The sequence below is a fragment of the Alternaria metachromatica genome (genome assembly GCF_023757995.1).
Source record: "Alternaria metachromatica strain BMP 0045 chromosome Unknown scaffold_50, whole genome shotgun sequence".
NCBI lineage: Eukaryota > Fungi > Ascomycota > Dothideomycetes > Pleosporales > Pleosporaceae > Alternaria > Alternaria metachromatica.
Window position 1 is genome coordinate 74,708 of NW_026055541.1, and position 19,004 is coordinate 93,711.

Consider the following 19,004-nt stretch of genomic DNA (forward strand, 5'->3'; position numbering starts at 1 on the left):
AGAGCCGCGGCGCAATTCGTTAATAAGAGAAAAGCGGCCTGGGAACAGGAACCGGTTTGAAGCTTCAAGGTACCTGCTACCCCTGCCGCACTCGAGCCACCCGTCATGCAGTCTGACGCACCATGTGGCACCCACATCCACCCCACCGCCAGCGTCCCAAAACTTGACCCCATCCCTGCGCGCTGCCAACCTGATTATTTTAGATCCGAAATCGTGCTTGCGACAGTCTAGCTGTTCCGCTCAACCCGATGCGCTGCGAGCTCGTGTGCCTCTGGTCTCGCTTGCTTGTCATTGGCGCGCGCACCAAGCCCAGCAGCGATGCATCGAGCAACGCGTCAGCTGAATGCGCTTGACATCAACGTTTTGGGACATGCTGTGGCACGGGCGAGGCCTCGATCAGTGGTCTGGCGGAACGTTTACCCACAGGGTGCGGGAGACCGTTTAGTGTTGGCGTAGAAATGGGGACGCGTCTTCATAGCGCGCACAATAGATCTGAGGTAGCGCAGCGTCGAAAGAATCCCGCGATAAATTCGATATCATGAGCGTTGTGCTAACGATCGTTGGGAAGACGCAATCGCGGGGCGCACCAGATCTTCCCCGATGGCCGGCCCGAATTGCGCCGGTCTGGCGGGTATCGTGACGACGGCATTTCCATACGCACCTACTCCAGAGCTCAAAGAGGCCAACCAGTCAATTGGACACCAGCATACTACCATTTCAGCATGACATCCCCAGAAGCTGCAGATGCAGCCGCAAAGCAGCGGATCATCAAGCACATGAATGCAGACCACCACGACTCCGTACGCGCCACCCACTTCAAGCACCATTGATGTCGGATTCGAGTTCCAGTCCTAATCTTGACCGTAGATACGCCGGTATGCCGAAGCGTACGCTTCCAAATCCATGATGCAGAGTCGCTCGGCGCAGATGGTCGACATTAATCTGAACCAGATGGTCTTGAGCTGCGGTGGGCAACAAGCTGTCATCGCCTTCGACCCACCGATGAAGGCCATGCGCGAGGCTCGCGAGCGGCTTGTTCAACTGGACAAAGACGCTCTCCAGACCCTGGGCCGAAGCGACATCGCCATCACAAAGTTCGTTCCTGCGTACATGCGTCCTGCTCATCTGTGGAACTTTACGCAATGCGTGCTTGCCCTGCTCTTGCTGCCGCGGCCAGCAAACTGGCAGCCTGGATCGCTTCTCTACGACACCGTGTTGTATCTTGTGCCAGGCTTCGCGAACTTCGTCGCTCGAATCGGCTTCACGGTTTGGGCTATCATGGTACCTATTCACATGGTTGAAGCGATCATCATGGCGAGGAAGCTTGCGAAACACGGATGCACGTTTCTTGATGCGGTATGGTGGAAGTGGGTGGGCACGTGTTTCGTCGAAGGGTTCACGTCGTTCTTCAGGCTGAGTGCGCTGATCGCGGAGAAGAAGAAAGAGAAGGACGCGAAGAAGCATTAAGGACTACAGAGCTTTTGATTCAAAGGCATCCTTCGTGGTGTGGCATCCTCAACTCGATGAGATTTTCTTTGACGGCGATGCGCTCATGTATCATACCAGTCAGGACTTCTTCCTGGCATCCGATCGAGCATTGCGAACGTAATTCTGAATTCATCCAGTTGGTGTTACAAACAACGGTATATGCTTGCAACGCCAACTCGATGAATTCAGGAGTACGTTCGCAGAGAACATTCCTCATACAGTCTACACTATACACGTCTCTATAATGTCAGCCAGCTACGCTCCCGTTGCTAAAGGTTCATCGCATGTGATGCGTTTCGACATGATAAGCACCTCATTCGCTTTCGTGATACCCAGTTGTCTCACGAATCCTATACTCGCATTCCCCGTCGAGGGATTCGACTTTCCATTCTGGTTTGGGTATAGGGATGCCGGTGGCAGGGAAGTGGTTTGTGTTGGCAACGACGTCGGTTTTGTGTGGATCTTGTTACATGGTAGACTGATATTCGACATCTTGCGCACAGCTGATTGGTGCCGAGTTATGCTCACGAGCGGTACCGTCAGGCTACAGCCATGTATCGTGGGTGCTGCATTGGTCAGCATCGAGCAACTTGGAACGGCTCAACCACACAAACGAAATAGCAAATTTTCAGAATCCAGATGATATCCGCGTCTTCCTCTTTCGTCCCCGTCCTTGCTGACACACTTAACATTCTAGGTTCAAGCTGAGCTGATACCGACACCTAGCGACACGGCGCACGAGAAGCCTAACCCCATACCACTGCGATGCCTCTAAAGCGAAAGAGCAAAGCAATCACGACTGCAAAGCCTGCTAAGAAAGTCAAGGCAGGCGGCGTCTCTACACGCACACATCCTCTCAATAAGCCGGCCGGCAATGAGACACCCGCCAACAACAACATCAAGAAGAGAAAGCCCGAAGGACAACTCTACCAAAGCCCACTATCATCCACATCTACGACAGATGGCACAGCGTCCTCTCCCTTCATGGCCCTGCCAACCGAACTGCGCTGCCAACTCTACAATTACCTATCAGCCATCGTCTACGATCCCGTTTTCCCCGAGCCGGGCATCTGCAGCTGGGAAGTATGTCGGATGCCAACCGCACTCCTTCAACTCAACAAGACCATACACGAAGAGGTGAAGCATCCCGCGGTACAGAAGCCGTTACAGAAAGTCAACGATGAGCTTGTGCCCAAAATCATTCTGGGCCCGACGCGCGCTGAGATAGACCCTGTGTATGTCGCGCTCTCGGATACCTTCCATCTCGCCGGCAAGCAACTGCGTACGTACCTGGGTGGGCCACAAAAGCACAGTACCGCGGTCAAATACGTCAGCCTGAAGATTGCGTCTTGGTACAACGATACGTATCTACCGCAGCAAGTACAAAACGGGAATATGAGGGCTTCCAGTGCGCAGATTAAGTGCAAAACCAAGCACTTGCACAAGTTTGTCAAACAGACTTTGAGAAGAATGGCGCTTAGGAAGACTTGCGAGGTTCGCATTCGAATCCTGAACCACCCACTGGGGCCGCTTCATAAGCGAATATATAAGCTCGGTGATCCATTCTGTAACTACACAGAGTACGAGAGATTGGCCGCGAAAGACACTATACGGCGAGCTCTGAGTGTCGGGATGAAGCGCGAACTCAAGACCGTGTACACAGCAGCGCGCGCAGACGCCCACAAAGGTATTCTGAAGATGATGGCGAACCACTTTCGATCGCAGGGGATGAACATCACGTTCTCGGTGGCGCGCGCTAGAGATCGGGGCTTGTTTGACATGGCCAAGTCACTCTGTTAAGTGTTTTGTCGAAGGGGATATCGCTGCACCCGCTCTCATCACTCTCCAAGGCAGCACGAGGATGTTCAGTAGTTGGATAAGCCCGACAATGTATCCTAGAATTACACATCGTGCATAACTCTTCTGATCCTTTGCCGATACCTACGTGATAGTTTCAACCGGGAGGTATGTGTAGGACCGATCGAGTTTCTTGCTGTCAGCTGGGGTCCTTGATACGCGAACGCGATGGCGGGCATGGCTGCTGAAGTTGACCGTCGCGTCGAAATTGCAACAATGTGAAGATCGGAACCTCCCGCTACGGGAATGCGCGATACGACGTAAGCTGCCGACCATTGCAGTTCACATTGCTTACGCAACAACGTGAAGATTGAGAGCATAACCTTCAACGATAGCGACAAGGCCGACGTGGGCAGCAACGATCTAACGAGTGCAGTCCCAGACTCTATACCGAGATCACTGTGCCATCCTCTACTGGTCGCTATACCCTCATAGCACCGTATGAGACCGAATGCAGTCTCCATACACGTGTTGTCTAGTTGTATTGTGACGTTGTCTTCCTGCCGTGCACCGTGGCGCATGTTCGGTCGCGCGTTCTGGGAAAGTTCGTAGGGGTATACGGGGGTACATCGCGCCCAAGGAGAACGGTTCGCCATGCTCTGGGTGACATCAGTATCCAGGTGCAGTTTGCATTGCGCACACCCATGTAATCGTATCCACGTCTATGCCGTTGTCGATGTGTGTCAGCATATGCGCTGGAACGTAGTCGGAAGGCGGCGGTTGGTGTTGATGCATGAGGCCACGGTAATTGAGAGGGCACGGAGATGTGCATCGGCGATGGTAGGAACTCAGACATGTGATGTGGTGAACATTGTCCCCTCATTTGCGATGCCTCGGTTTCAAGACTCTCGGCGAGCAGGTTTGGTACCTAGAACCTCTGCTTCGTTGGGAGCCGATATGTAGAGTGGATAAGGAGTTGAGCGCTCAGTTCTTTCGGTTTGAACCATGAGTGAGTGCACGAGACTTGGAAGCAACGTGTCCTGCGGATGTGTCTTGGGCAGCGCGCTGGGCCTCTCTCAGATCCTTGTTGTTGGAATGTCCGATGGAGAAAAAGTTCGGCATTGCCGGCCATCACGGTTTGTTGTGGAGGCCATTAGAGACTGTTGCGGAGACCATGGCGACTAGTACTGGACCGTGAAGTATGGGGGCCCGTGGTCCAGTCCCTGGGGTCAGTGCGGGTATGAGGGGTGTTGCGACGCGCACAGGATAACCGCGGTCGCTGACTTCGCATTCGTATAGTATTTCTCTGTCGGCAGGGAACAGTCTAGTTGGGTCGCGATGTGCGATGTACGTAGGTGGTGTTCTCGTTGGGTTGTTGGTCCTCACGTCGGCGTTGCCGCTATCGATAATGACAGTGTTTCAAGGAGCCGCTAGCCGTTCCCATCGACGCTATGACGTCGATGCTCACGCCTCACCACCGTGTTGGCGCCTGTCGAACCTTATTGATGTCCTAATTCTGTACCACACACGACCACACTCTTCTTTCTCTTGCGACTCTTTCTATCCGTCATCGTTAACACCTTGCTGCGAAACCTCGACTTTACTCCATGTCTTTCATGAGTATCTCTCTGGATTGCGCTCACTGAAAGCATTACCACATACTTACAAATCATCGAGAGCATAGAGACGCGTTACGCACTACGGCTCAATCGACTCCGCGCACGGATATAGTACTCCGATGGTGTACTGCTAATACTCTTACTTTCACGACCCTTCTTTACAAACCCTCTTCAGCCTACGATCTGTCGCACAAAATCGATTTCCACAGATCGTGAAGAAATTCCGGTTTATTAGTGTGAGCAAAGTTTGACAGAGATACGCTAACGACGTCTAGGTCACTCTAGGTATGAAACTACGATCGGGCTTACGGTGAACCCTCGACATACACGATGCAGGCTCATGTCCTATTATCAACAAAAGTATTCCTGCTATATAGCGATGAATTGAGAGACCTCCACACGAACAAAAAAGCAATGATGACGACGGCGATGCGCGATGGGAAGGTTAGACGTAGCTTGCAGCGGGCCGTTCGCCTCGACCCGCATCCTTGGCTATATGTCTCGACACCACGACCCAGACTCGTCCAGAACACGCAGCGCTCGATTCCCGAAGTGCGCCCGTGCACACAAGCGTAGAATATTGCTTCCACTGAAGGCTCAAGCCTCAGGCCAAGTGTATTTGGTGGCTGCAGGAAAAGGCCCTTCCCAAGTTGTCTTCGCCCAAGCCGAACTCTGGTGTGTAGTATCAACGGTGAAAGAACCTCTTCGCCAGGACTAGCGCTTCCGCACCTCTACACCGACGTAACGCCGCTGGAATCGTTCGATATCCGCAGCTTGAACTCCACGGTTGTAACGGCGGCCCACTTAACTATATATGTGAGACCGTACCCCAGGAAGCGGCAAGATATATCGGCTGCAGTTGCCTACTTACTTGTCCCTCCAACTCTTGACCCATCTTATTTCTTCTTATCATCTCTTGTCTCCTCCTCTCTTGGCTCATACTCTTCTCTCGACATCTCCTCCTCTCTTGGCTCAACCTCTTCTCTTGGCTCAAAGTCTTGTCGTGACTACTACTCGTCCTCTCTCGACTCCTACATATATTCTACTCAACGATTATGGAGGACGCTACCTGGAAAGAGACCCGACCAGGTCGATGGGAGCGCGCGCAAACCTACCTCGAGAGAATCAACATACTCACCCGCAACGTCCCCAACGCCATCGGCCGCGACAACTGGGCCAAGAACGCCGTTGCCAAACTCGAATTCCACCCGGACATCAAAGACCCTGCTGCCTACCTGCGGACGGCCTGGAAACAAGTCCGCTACAACCACCCGGAGATTGCCGCATTCCCATACAACGGTCGATACATCTACCGCGTCGGAGACGAGCCCTCCATCGCCTTGTGGGTTTCGGCGACCTTCTCCGTCGCCGAGGGCAAGACTGTTGATGAACTGCTGGGACGGATTCCACGGAACGAACAGATGATGTGCTACTTCCTTCCCGACACATCCGAAGTCATGATCTGGTCGCCGCACTACCGCGTCGACGCCCGCGGCGCAATCTTCTGCCTCAACCACCTCGTCGAGTCTCTGGCCAACATGAACCCCAACCTAGTCTTTGGCGGGTGTGCCAAGAACCTAACGCCGAGCATGGAGTTGACGCTTGGAATCGGGCACGAGAAGACACCAGAGATTGAAGCGCAAGCTGAGAGCCGTCTCGCAGCACTAGAGCCCCACAAGCCCGCCCTGGAGCTGACACCTACGATGAAATCGCAGAGACCGGGTTACACTCAACGACACTTTGTTAAGCTGTCCAAGCGCGACACCAAGACCGTCATGGACAGCTGCGAGACGCGCGCTCTGGCCATCGACGTCGCTCTGCACGCCGCCCTCATCAGCTCCGTTGCCAAACTCGCGCAAACAAAAGAAGCGCGAAGCTTCATGGCCTCGTTCCACTCCAACCTCCGCACTCTGATCCCAGAAGGCGCAGCTCCAGAGAACTCGCCCACTAGCTACACCAGCGTCATCACCACGGAAGTCATCGTCTCGCCGGAAACCGACTTCGACTCTTACTACTCGCAACTCGCACCCGTCTACGCCGCCGGCTACGCGCCATACCTCCCGTCGTCGCCGTTCTTCCACCAGCGCCTCGAAGAGACGCTGTACGTCAAGAAGTGCGAGGCAGACGGATCACCGCAACCCCGCTTTGCTTTCCTGGGCGAAGTAGACGAGCAGGTCAGCAAGAACATCGGCGACGGACTCGTCAAAGTCAGAGACTTCTGGCTGGGCGCCGAGACCCTGACGATGCGCATGATGGTGCACACGTGGATCTGGGAGGGCCAGCTCGTCCTCAGCGTCTGCTTCAACGAGAGCTATTGGGATAAGGAGCAGGCTGCGAGTTTGCTCGGTGGCATGGAGGATGCGCTGATGGGGGTTGCGCTGATGAAGTCGTCGAGGGTTGATAGTGCGTCGGGTTCGAAAACGTCGTTGGTGGATGTCAAGTTGGCGGAACTGACGATATAGACTGCTTTGACTGCGTGGCTAGGATAATCTCTATTTACAGTGCACGATACCATGAATAAGAACGTTTCCTCTTGTTAACTCACGCAAATGCATGTGATATCGATCGCCTGAGATGAACTCTGTATGGCAATCATGTCTGCTGTGGTCCGCGCCGATGTCCGCGGACAAGTGCTTCAAGCATAGCGGGCCGACTCTCACTCCTTCCGACCCGTGAACATTGCTAGTCATGTCCCCATCTGAGTTTGAGTTTTATCGTTCGCTACCTAAGGCGTACAACTACAAAGCCACTATCTGGGCTGACACGTGAGTTCGGTCGTGTGCAGCGGAGCAACGGCTAATGTGTTCAAAGCCTACCGAGAGAGATTGACTTTGCCTGGAGTTAAGCCCACCATCCGCGTAATGCCTCGTCACACATGTTGCGTGATATATGCTGGATGTACTATCTAGTCTACGAGGTTGTGCCGAAGTCCGCTGTAGCCGACAACATCCCGCGGATGCTGTTATCGCTATATCTCCTGTCGTCGCCATATTTCCTAAGACCAGTTTCAAGATTCTGGAGACTCTTCCGAATAGCCTCTTTCCCTTGAGATTCCATGAAATCCACGCATGCGATCGGGTAATCATGAGTCATCTTGAGGGTGAAATGTGGTTTCAACTTCCACGAGTCCATGATTCCGTCGTCCTTGTTTCCATCGTCGTTGGACTTAATGTCGCTTCGACATAGACCAGCCCACCGTTTAGCGTCTTTCCAATTGGTTATCCTACTCTCAATCCCATCCTTGTCAAACCACAGCTCCATCTGCTTGGAGTAGGGAAGCACTCCAAAGCTATGGGTATGGAGTGACAGGGAAATATCGTTTTTCGACACACGTCGTACTACAACATGGATGTTCTCTTGATCGGGTATCTCTTCACCGATCCTCCCCGGTACTCCAACATTTGTGCTCGGACAAAGCAGTATATCGCGAGATGTACAGCCCTCGATTGTAGCACGCCAATCGGTGCAACCGCCCCGCGGGCAACATCTTTTCCGCAAATTCAGTCCGCGGGCATGGATCTTTCGCAAATCCAGTCCGCGAGCATAATTCGTCGCGCGCATAGGAATCGACACTTGGAATCCATGGCTAAACTTGAAAGCGTCCTCCACACTCTCGCGCGTGATTCCGAGCGCATGCCACAACAACGTCAGAAGATAAGGACAGGCCCACGCTGAAAAACGGGTGGCCGACCTAAAGAATAAGCCAAAGGTGCTCTCGCTATAATCGACTGTAAATCTCTCCTGTCCTGTCACAGACAGTAGACTGTAGATGCGATCTCGAGGATCGCGGCATTCCAGCGTGCGACCAAGCTGGTAAAAGATGAACCAGAAGGGTATTGCTGAACCGTGGCGGAAGTAGGTCCCTTTCAGTAGCATCTGAATCCTCCTCAACCGTGGATCATCCTGACAGTAATGCAGTAGCTCTTCCAAAGCGCGCGTTTTTGCCACGCTACAAACGAAGATGCGTTGCGGACTCCGGACCGACAATAGCTCCTGAACAGTCCAGGCGCGGTTCCAGTAAGGGTGATTTGCCAAATCAGTCGTACAGATATCGAAGAGATCATTCCTGTCCTTGAAGCACCCGTCGTTGGAGCCAACAGCTGATGCCGTGTCCAGCGCAACCCATACGTCACCGTACCTTCTCAAACCAGTCGGCCCAACACCTAGGAGACCTTTCCTCTTCACATAGCGAGTCTTCTCCGAGACGGCAATTGCACGCTCTATCTGCCAAAAAAGGTCTCGGATACGATTCTCTTTGCCATCACCAAGCCACACGAGGACCTCTTTCGCGTTCTTGTAGATATCTCCCATCCGCTGCACCTGCAGACTCTTCTCGACCTTATCGCTCTGATTGATACAAAGCGCGTCGATCCAAAAGTACTCACCGAAACTGCCGTGGCTCGCAAGTTCCAGGAAGTCATAAAGATTTTTTCCGACTTGCATTTCTTGGTTATTTATCCTAGTTGGACAGGGCCCCTCTTGGTAATTTACCCAAATTGGGTAGGTTTCAGATTGGTCTCCCCACGTGTACGAAAGGCATCTGTATGCTGTACCCTCTGTGTCTTCCCACAACTGAACGAGGACCTGACCAAAGGCGTCCGGCGCTATTACCCTGAGCAAGCGCACTGAATTTGGATTGACCAACGGTTCATACACGAAATGGGTTTGACCAGTTGGATACATCGCTTCGCTGTCCGTTGTTGTAATCTGAAGGAAGAGCAGTGACAGTCTAGCGACTCGGTCTTGAACTTAGGCTCAGAAGTTGGAAATGAGCTGATGAAGGCGTGGGAGGGTAGGTGCTCTACCACAGTACGGTCTTGAATCAAAATTCCCACTAGATTCAATTAGAGAATACGACCTAGGAAGCATCTCTTGTTTGTTGATCTTTCAGCAAATGGGCTCTTATCGTAACGTAGCGTTGTTGCAAGACGCGGGAGAAGCTGTCTCGTTCTCGACTTTCGCAGGTGAGCCAGAGGCGGTAACACCCAGGATGCAAAGAGTCGAGCGCGCCTTCGACTTGGAGCTGGAATTGGGTTGGATCACGCTGGCCATGGAAAATGCGCTTTCGCACGCGGGACAATTGCGATACCGTTGACGTGATTCGCTGAGTGCAGTCTGTGACACACAGGCTGCGGGAGAAGCTCACACGATGCAAGAACAGAAAGGACAACCGGAAAGATCAGGCTGTGAAGAGTTGCGGCCGGTGTTGTAGGAGCGGGATAGGCGTCCAACCGTGCGCTGCTGGCTGCCTGAAGCAAGCCACATATCACGTGTGCCGCCTATGATTCGTCCCGAGCCCGGAAGGTCATCACTAATAGCCCGCCCTCCACAACACCAACACCACGCATTTCGCCATCATCCTCATCACAGCAAAACATCCAACAATCGATCAAAAAGCGGCTCGTATTGATATAGCCAGTCCCACTTACTCTGACTACTACGCATACCTTTTCCGCCATATCGGCGCCATGCCGTCTCACCAACCCCCCGCCTGCAACAAAGGAAGATGATAACGTAACCGTGTGGTAGTTTGCCCCGCTATATAAAAGTAACGCCAAAATAGGGATATGAGGTATCGTGCAACGAAGCCAGAACAAAAAAATAGAGAGATAGACGACAGGTAGCAGATGAATGTGCAATCATAATGTTTGAACAGCAAACAAAAGCAATGTCGTTATAAAAAATGCAGTCCGCTCCGGGATAAAATGGGTATATGTGGTGTAGATAGTTCCGAGATGCGATGTGGTGTAGATGCGACACGTTGTAGATGGTGTGGATGATGTGGGTGTGGGTGTACTCAGATGCGCACAAAGTTGGTGGTGCTCGCGGCGGCTTGGTAGTTCTGTGTTGGAGGTAGGGAGGGCAATGAGGGCAGGGATAGACGCCCGGCTGTAGTCAAAGACCTGCACTTAGCTTATCTGATCTCAACATGAAAGATGAAGATAAGAAAAGCTGCGCGCTAGGAATGGGTGGGTAAGTAGGAGAGAAGCACTAACGCTCTCGGAACCATCTTGCGATCCTGCTCTTCTCGTCGGCTCTGCCCGCCTCGAGATGGGTACTGCGCTCGTAGAGTTCCTAGATGATGTCAGTATACTGGAAATACCAACAGTGCCAACAGTGAGGAAGACTTACTTCGTCGTCTTTGTTGATCTTGATGTCCAAGATCAGATTCCGAATCTCTTCGCATCGCTGCCAGTTCGGGTACGGAGTACCCTGCGCGCGTTGTACTCCGACGATGACTTCGCCCATGATCTCAAACTTCCGCCAGTTTATCCGCTCCTTGCCGACGACCCCGCCTGGCGGTGGCTCTCGGCTATCGCGTTTCCCTACGACGCTTTCCAAGACGCTGACGCCTGGGTGGGGTGCGAATGCGGAGTCTGTCTTCTTCTTATCCCCGACGAAGGTTGAGTTGCCTTCCGAAGCCGATACGAGGTCGCGGCGGTGTAGTGGAATATATGGTATGCGCTCGCCGGAACTATTCTCCCACGCCAGTCGGTATGCGGAGTGCGACTTGGTCTGGCCCATGAGGATGTCGAGCTTCCAGAAGTCTTGGTTGGTGGCCTGAGGGACCAGCTCCCGAGTCGCTACCAGTCGTCCGATCGCGGTGCCGTTGATGCCTGCCATTACGGCACCTAGCATGTTGTAGTTGTTGAGTTTCCGAAGTTGTCGTGCAATCTTCATCCACTTCTCCATCATGAGCGCCCTGTGCTTGGGCTTGTCGCGCAGGAGGATGTAGTTGGTGACGAGGTAGGCGACGTGGTTGAAGTGCTCGGTCATGCGGGTCACATTTTCGAGATTCTTGCACCGCTTCTTCTCTTCGGCATTCAAGCTGACGTGACGTACAAGATCGCGTGGTCGTACCGAGGAGAACATGATCCAGTCTATCCGGGTGAGTTCCTTTGCGATGGCTTCGTCCGATTCGCCCATAAGCTGGTGCCACTGAATCTTGGACATGGGCTTGATTGGGTTGGGTTCCAGTTGTCGGGCGAGTCGCTCGTTCTTCTCGACTTGGGTAAGCAGGATCTGCGATGAGCCCATGGAGCCGTTGGTGGATGAAGCGCCACCGGTTACGCTACTGCGAGCAACCGAATTCCGTGCCGAGCTGCTCATGGACATGTGGCCGAGTGCTCTTGAGAACTCGTCTTCGTCGGAGTCTTCGTCCAGGACGTTGTTGTGGAAGGTCGGTATGTTCTCGTTCTGGGCTCGTTGGCGGTCGCTGCATGCCCAGTCGGTGTCGTCGTCCTCGGTGACCATTTCAAGATCGCGGATAATCTCCGTTGCGGCGACGGAGAACTCCCGGTTCAAGGCCAACGACGATGCAAACCTTCGAATGAGTCGGCGTGTGGTTGGGTAGGCGAAGTCACCGGGATAGTAGGCTACCCAGTGTTGCAATATGGACAGGTAGCGGAGCTGGGCAATAATGCGGATCATGGGCAGTTCTTTGTCCTTGTTCTGCGACTCGAAGCGCTTGATGATGGCCTCTAGTAGCTGGCCCGGGGTTGCGAATCTCCGATACAGAGCCAGGAACACGGAGACGAACTTGGAGTCGTTCTTGGACATGGGCTGGGCGAGCAGTCGGTCGACCAGCTGCTCGAAGGTGTAGCCATTCTCATCCGACGGCTTCACCGACATGATGCTTTGGCCGGCGTCCGAGTCGTTATCATCAGACTCCTGGGAATCATAGCCGGGGGACTCTTCAGCGTTGAAAAAAGTTTTGTTGGTGTCGCTGGGCTTATAACGGTGGCCCTTGACCTCGCTTGAACCCCGTTGAAACCTCATGGAGATCTCCGAGCTAGCCCGCTCGTGCTTGCGGCTCCAAAGGTCCTTTTGGGTGATTGATTTCACGGCGGAAGAGTTGGCCCGGCGCCGCGCCATGGAAGCCTGGGACCTGGCTGCAGGGGGTCAATGACTTGCACCCTGGAATGGGCATTGGGGGCATGGAGGGGCATTAGGGGCATTGGGGGGCATTGGGGGCATTGGGTATGGGCAATTGGGCGTGTAACAAAAGGAAATGAGCCACTTACGGCGCTTGGCGGCTATGGCCGCGCGAGTGATGACGGACAGGCATCCTCGGTGCGTCTCCGGGGACGACTCGGAGGTCTGAAACACGCTCACGTCTCCAATGAAGGACTTTGCTTTCTGCTCCACAACTTGCGGATCGACCTCGCGGTGGGCGGGGTGCTGATCGCACTTGCAGGCGACGAGGATAAAGGGCAGGTGAGCCTTGGACAGTGTGCCTGGACTCAGTCAGCATGTCGCGTACGAGGCGCGTCGGCTGACGCGATGGCGGGGTACGCACTCAGCATCTCCGGAACCTTGCCCAGGCTCTCGTGGTTTGTGACGTCGTAGAGGGTGACGGCGGCGTCCATGCGCGGCGTCGCGAAGTCGTGGACCGTCTCGGGCCACTTGATGATGCTGCGGTCGCCGACGTGCACGTCGTTGAAGGTCATCTCGAGGAAGCGCACGACGTAGGGGGTGCCGTCGATGGTCATGCGGCGCGAGCAGGAGGTTGTCGTGGCCGTGTCGGGCAGGCCCAGGGCGCGGCGGATGAAGGTGCTCTTGCCCGAAGTCCGCGCGCCGATGACGGCGATGTTGAGGTCCTGCATGGTTGATGCCGAGTCACTGGTGGACTACATATGTAAGTTACTGCGGTATTGCCAACACATCATCCTCCCCGTGTCAATGAACTCATCTACTCACACTCGAAGGCTCCGAGGCATCCAGGGCCTGGCGGTCCTTGTGGTGGGTGGGCGAGAGGGGCCCCTCGGTGTCGGACGACGACTCGGCGCTGCTGTCGCCCTCCTCGTGCTGGGTGGAGAGGGTGGTGGGCTGGGGGAAGTGGTAGCGCTGGAAGAAGGCATCGTCGGCAATCTCGTCGGCCTCGCTGGCCTCGTCGGTGCGGTCGAGCTCGCTTTGGCCGTCGGTGTCGCTCTTGGGCACGTTGGGAGCCGAGTATGCGCGCGTCTTGATGCCGGGCCGCTGGGCTGAGGTGCCCGCGCTGCTCTCTCTGCGCGGCGGCTGGGCGGCCTGTGCCATCTTGCCCTTGTCTGTCGGCTTCGAGGGCGGCGCGTGGACGGCCCTGCTGCCTCCCGTGGCGGGCATGGTAAAGGCGCTCACAGCGAGGGCGGGCCCAGGTCAAGGCGTGTGCGACGGCTGGCGGCCAGGCGCAATGGGGACATTGGGGGATTGAAGGCGCTGGGGGCAGGCAAAGGGCGGGCTGGGGTTCAGCGGTACCTAGGTGGGCGGTCGTGATGCTACGTCGTGTGTACGTCGTATGTACTGGTATGCAGTATTTCAGCGGGGAGAAGTCGAGTTCATGGCAGCCAACGGGGCCTAGCTCGCCTGCGCCAGACGATGCGCCCGCGTCGCTAACCAGCTAGCCTGCATCCCACCCTCTCCACACGACAATGAGACGCCTGAATCGCTGCATCCAAACCCCTTGGCTGATCGCATGCCCTTTCAGATGTCTCCCTCACATGTCCACCCACAACCATCCACCCCAACCATCCACGACCTGGCTAGCTGCCCGGCCTCTGCGGCCCGCCTGTCACCCTTCATCTCGTCTCGCTCCGCCGCACATGCTTGGACGCCTGCCCGCCAATCATCGGCCCTTCTGCGCCCCCGTTTGCCCTTCCGATTGGCACAAACCGCCAACCTTATCGTCTCATACAACCTTGAAAGCTCCAACTCTGACTCCATCGGCTCCAAAACTTCCGCCGCCCTTAGCTCCTGCTCTCCAAACTCTCATCGCTGCTGCTGATCGCCATGATCGCCAGCTACCTTCGTGTTCTGCTGTCCGCTCCCCCACATCCCCTTCAAGTCATATCAGTAAACAACCTGGAGCTTAACATACGACTTTGTATTGCTAACTTTCGCTCTTACACTAATCCAGACTGCAGCGCGTCTATTAATTCCTTCCTTGCTCAAACGGGGCGGGGTCTTCACTTCTCCCCCCAGCTCAGCGCTGTGGTTGGACGAGGCGGCGAACCACAGTGCTCCGCGCTTGTACCAAACGCGCATGTAGCTGACGCCGCAATAGAACCCGCAGCTAATGCAATGTCGTGCACCCAGAGCCCTCGTCACATCCGACAACACCCTGTCTGATGCAACCCTCCACCACTTTGGAACCGCCTGCAGAAAGATGCCTCTCAGCAATACATCACATGCGCCGATTAGAGGCACAGCGACAAGTCACAATGCCCTTTTCAGCTTGACAAACTTCTTTCAGAAAGCCCTGTCCCCCTTTGCACCTCGGCACCCACTAGCTCATACTATATTGATCTGCGCCCAGGTGCCATATCTCCGACTGATCGGCGCTCAATTACACGTGTGCAAGTCCAGAGCACGATCAACGGTCGGCTGATCCCTTTGTCGTCTTCGCACAATCTATGAAATGACTCGACCACCCCAACAGCGACCATGTCCGACACAACACTTATCACGCACTTACAGGTCGCATATGTGCCTGCAAATGGTCTTCATGGTAGAAGGGCAAGAACACATCCCGCCACACCAGCTGCTCAGGCCTGATCGTCATTAGTTTAGCATACGAGCAAGAAACTTCAGTCGACTTACAGTTTCCCCTTGGGCTCCAGGTCAAATTTGCGGAAGACGTGGCCGAAGCCGAGGCGCAACTCCGCCCAAGCCAGGCTGCGAAAAGTTACCACATTAGCTTCGGATCTCACTTGAAGTTACCGAGATCGACTTACTTGATTCCCAGGCACATACGTGGGCCGCGCGAGAAGGCGACGAGCCACTTGTCCAAGTCCGCAGATTCATCGAGCCAGCGCTCGGGAACAAACTCGTCTGGCTTTGGGAAAATGTCGGCGTTGAAGTGGACGAATGTGCTCCCACACGATACAATGGTCTAGCACGCAATCAGCACGCGTCTTCGCCTAGAGCAAAATGCAGACATACTTGCGGCGGCACCTCGACTCCCGCTATCGTTGCACCGGCTGCGGGAACGATGCGCAAAAGGCCCGCGGTAACTCCCGATGAGAGCCTGAGCGACTCCTTGATGACCGCCGTCAGATACGGTACCCTTTCGAGATCGCGGACCGTGGGCTCGTTTCCGACGAGAGATGGCCATGCCGCGGATAGTTCCGACTTGAGCTTTTGCATCTTGTCAGGATGCTTGAGCAGGTGAAAAGCGCCGACCATGAGGGTATTGCCGACGGTGTCTGTGCCACCGAACATGAGCGCTTGGGCCTCTTCATACAGGCTCTCAGCCGATGGAATCTGCTTGTCGCGATGCGCTTCCGGGTCCATTAGCCGATGGTAGATGGTCATGTTGTGAGGGAGAAGTTTGAGTTTCTCTGGGTCGTCAGTGAGCTCGTTGATCTGCTGCGAGAGTAACTTCAACACGTCAGTAGGCCGCTGCCCCAGCGAGCAAAGAACATACCTGGTTTAGATCGATCATGCCCGCTGTCAAAGGGCTAAGCTTCTTGGACAGATTAGGCGGACATTTCAGTATGAAGTTCTTGAACAAATCAGAATACTTGAAGTACATAGCAACAGGGGTAGCCGCGTCAAGAGCCACGACAATGGGCGCCTTGAAGTCAGGCTCATCCACCGCATGGATGGATTTGCCAAAGCAAAAGGTCGTAATGACATCTATACTCATGCAGCGGAATGCGTAAAACAGATCAACACTTGCGGAAGCCTTGCTCTGCCGCTCAAAGGCTGCACAGAGAGCCTTGGTCTTTTCAATCAACAGACCCTCGGAGCTCTCGATGGCAGCCGGCGAGAAGGAGCGATTGAGCACATCCTTGCGGTTCTTGGCCTCGGCATACGTGAGATAGCCGAAGCTAGATCTGTCCTCGTTAAAGCTCTTGTAGAGCGTCGCTTCCTTGTCCCAGCGATTCCTGTTGTTGTAGATGTCGTGGTAGGCTTGGGGGTTGGCAAAGTGGAGCTAGGCCATGATGGTTAGCGACACGTGGTGGCACAAGAGTGGGGTTCACTGCATTCTCGCGATGCTTCACACACCTCGTTGGGTCCAATACGAACAACGTCGCCTATCGTCGCGCACCACACGGGTCAGCGTTGCACATTTGTGTACTGCGTGCCAGGTCCCTCGTACCGTATTGCGCATGCAGCTCGACCAGGAAGTGGCAAAAGGACCGGTTTGCGATGCACTCAATATACGCTTTCCAGTATGTCGTAGCGCCGGCGAGAGGCGGTCCCGGAAACTTGGCCAGCGGATGGACGTAGACGTTGTAGGTCACTGCGTACAGCACGTAGGCCAGCAGGGCTGTCAGTCCCGCGGACAGCAGTACCGCTGCGCTGGGTAGGGACTCGACGATCGGCATTGATTGGTGGGACAGTTCGCCGGGCGCTGTGAGGATAGTAGGAGGATGAAGTTGACCTCAATGGTCGCGCGCAGTTCTCGCAGACGAGTCGACGACGGCATCCGCCATCCCCACTTCATTAAGGACAACTCTCCATATTGCGGACGACCGCGGCCAACCGGAGCACCTGGCTGATAGCGCTGGTGTCTGGCCGGTCGACTGTCTGCATGCGTGCATGTCGCCGGCGTAGAGCCGCGGTCACACGGCTGTCGGGAGCGAAAGGCAGTAGTTCGAGCTGCTGGCCTGAACGTTGCAATCGGTACAAAAGGTCACGCTAAGTGGTGGCAGGGCGACCCTCTCGTTCGCACTGTTCCGATACCTGCAAACCCCTCGCTGCGACAATCATCCATCTTGCGCCTCGAAAAACATGGCCGACATTGGAGCCCAGATCGCTCATGTAAGCCGTGTCCCCATGCGAACGATGGTCGCGTTGCTAACACCAGCGTCCAGGACTCGGACGAAACCGACTCGGCATTTGGCGACGATTCGGCATCGTAAGTTTCCCAGGATGACGAACCCGCCAACCAGCCGCCTTCTGACACGGACCGAAGCGAGACGACGTCCCTGAAATCGGCCGTATACAACTACAAGTACCGCAACGGCCGGCGATACCATGCATACAAGGAAGGATCATACTGTGGGCTGCCCGCTCGTTCCATGCCAATGCTGTTCCTAAGTGAGCACAGGGGGGCCGAATGATGAGACTTCGGCAGACCAGCTCGATATTGTGTATGGCATGCGACCCATTTGGCGAAGGACGCGTGTTGACTGGATTGGGTAGTCACCACATATGCCTCCTCTTACTCGATGGCGAGCTGTTCCTGGCACCCATATCGAAACAGCCCATGGTACGTTTGGACTCAGACAGGACACCATGGCTGTTGGCTTCGGGCTGACAATCGGGTACTCTAGCACGTCTTGGATCTGGGGACTGGCACCGGTATGCAAGGAACACCCTGATCGACGAACGAAAAAGCTGACCAGTCAGGAATCTGGGCTATGTCAGTCTCACGTTCTCGCATGTCGACCGACAAACTGACGGGAACCCAACAGCGACTTTGCGGATAGATACCCATCGGCCGAGGTACGGACAAATATGCGACGAAGAGTCCGCGACACCACTCTGACAAGCTCAGGTACTCGGAACGGACCTCAGTCCCACGCAACCCTCCATGGTCCCGCCAAACGTCCGCTTCGAAATCGACGACTTCACCGAGCCATGGCTCTACAAGAAAGACCACTTCGACTTCATCCACATACGATCCCTCTTCGGCTGCGTAGCCGACTGGCCCGCCTTCTACAAAGAGTGCTATGAGTACGTCCACACACCCCACACCCCAGGAACAGCACCACCATACTAACCCCTTCCCAAGCCATCTCCAACCCGGCGGCTACATCGAACAACTCGAATTCTCCGTCGTCCCCAAATCCGACGACGGCACCGTAACCCCCGGCTCCATCTACGACCGCTGGGGCAAGCTCTCCCTCGAACTCGGCGACCGCTTCGGAAAGTCGCTGCGCACCGCCGACGAACAGCGCGCGGGGATAGAAGCCGCGGGCTTTATAAACGTCGTGGAGCATCGCTGGAAGTTGCCTGTGGGTGGCTGGCCGGCGGATAAGCGGTTCAAGGAGCTGGGGCAGTATAACAGGATTAATTGGGAGCAGGGGATTGAAGGGTGGAGTTTGTATCTGCTTACCACGATTATGGGGTGGACGAAGCAGGAGGTTGAGGTTTATCTTGCGCATATGAGGA

The 19,004-nt window shown here is 54.9% G+C and overlaps 6 protein-coding genes across 6 annotated transcripts; 4 read left to right on the forward strand and 2 right to left on the reverse strand.

Annotated features, from left to right (window-relative positions):
- Positions 1-722: 722 nt before the first annotated feature.
- On the forward strand, positions 723-1,467 carry J4E83_010709 (uncharacterized protein; the record flags this gene model as incomplete). Its single annotated transcript, XM_049337589.1, has 2 exons — positions 723-800; positions 868-1,467. The coding sequence occupies 2 exons, from the start codon at positions 723-725 to the stop codon at positions 1,465-1,467; spliced, it is 678 nt and encodes a 225-aa protein (XP_049183275.1).
- A 786-nt stretch (positions 1,468-2,253) lies between these two features.
- J4E83_010710 (uncharacterized protein) lies at positions 2,254-3,288 on the forward strand (the record flags this gene model as incomplete). The annotated part of the gene is made up of 1 exon (XM_049337590.1): positions 2,254-3,288. The coding sequence occupies one exon, from the start codon at positions 2,254-2,256 to the stop codon at positions 3,286-3,288; it is 1,035 nt and encodes a 344-aa protein (XP_049183276.1).
- A 2,671-nt stretch (positions 3,289-5,959) lies between these two features.
- J4E83_010711 (uncharacterized protein) lies at positions 5,960-7,366 on the forward strand (the record flags this gene model as incomplete). The annotated part of the gene is made up of 1 exon (XM_049337591.1): positions 5,960-7,366. The coding sequence occupies one exon, from the start codon at positions 5,960-5,962 to the stop codon at positions 7,364-7,366; it is 1,407 nt and encodes a 468-aa protein (XP_049183277.1).
- A 3,529-nt stretch (positions 7,367-10,895) lies between these two features.
- On the reverse strand, positions 10,896-14,006 carry J4E83_010712 (uncharacterized protein; the record flags this gene model as incomplete). The annotated part of the gene is made up of 5 exons (XM_049337592.1): positions 10,896-10,979; positions 11,037-12,796; positions 12,929-13,141; positions 13,204-13,534; positions 13,605-14,006. 5 exons carry the CDS (start codon positions 14,004-14,006, stop codon positions 10,896-10,898), a joined length of 2,790 nt encoding a protein of 929 aa, XP_049183278.1.
- A 1,603-nt stretch (positions 14,007-15,609) lies between these two features.
- J4E83_010713 (uncharacterized protein) lies at positions 15,610-17,212 on the reverse strand (the record flags this gene model as incomplete). The annotated part of the gene is made up of 5 exons (XM_049337593.1): positions 15,610-15,771; positions 15,822-16,259; positions 16,306-16,815; positions 16,890-16,918; positions 16,984-17,212. The coding sequence occupies 5 exons, from the start codon at positions 17,210-17,212 to the stop codon at positions 15,610-15,612; spliced, it is 1,368 nt and encodes a 455-aa protein (XP_049183279.1).
- Positions 17,213-18,125: 913 nt separating this feature from the next.
- J4E83_010714 (uncharacterized protein) lies at positions 18,126-18,906 on the forward strand (the record flags this gene model as incomplete). Its single annotated transcript, XM_049337594.1, has 4 exons — positions 18,126-18,131; positions 18,388-18,566; positions 18,625-18,847; positions 18,901-18,906. The coding sequence occupies 4 exons, from the start codon at positions 18,126-18,128 to the stop codon at positions 18,904-18,906; spliced, it is 414 nt and encodes a 137-aa protein (XP_049183280.1).
- Positions 18,907-19,004: the final 98 nt, after the last annotated feature.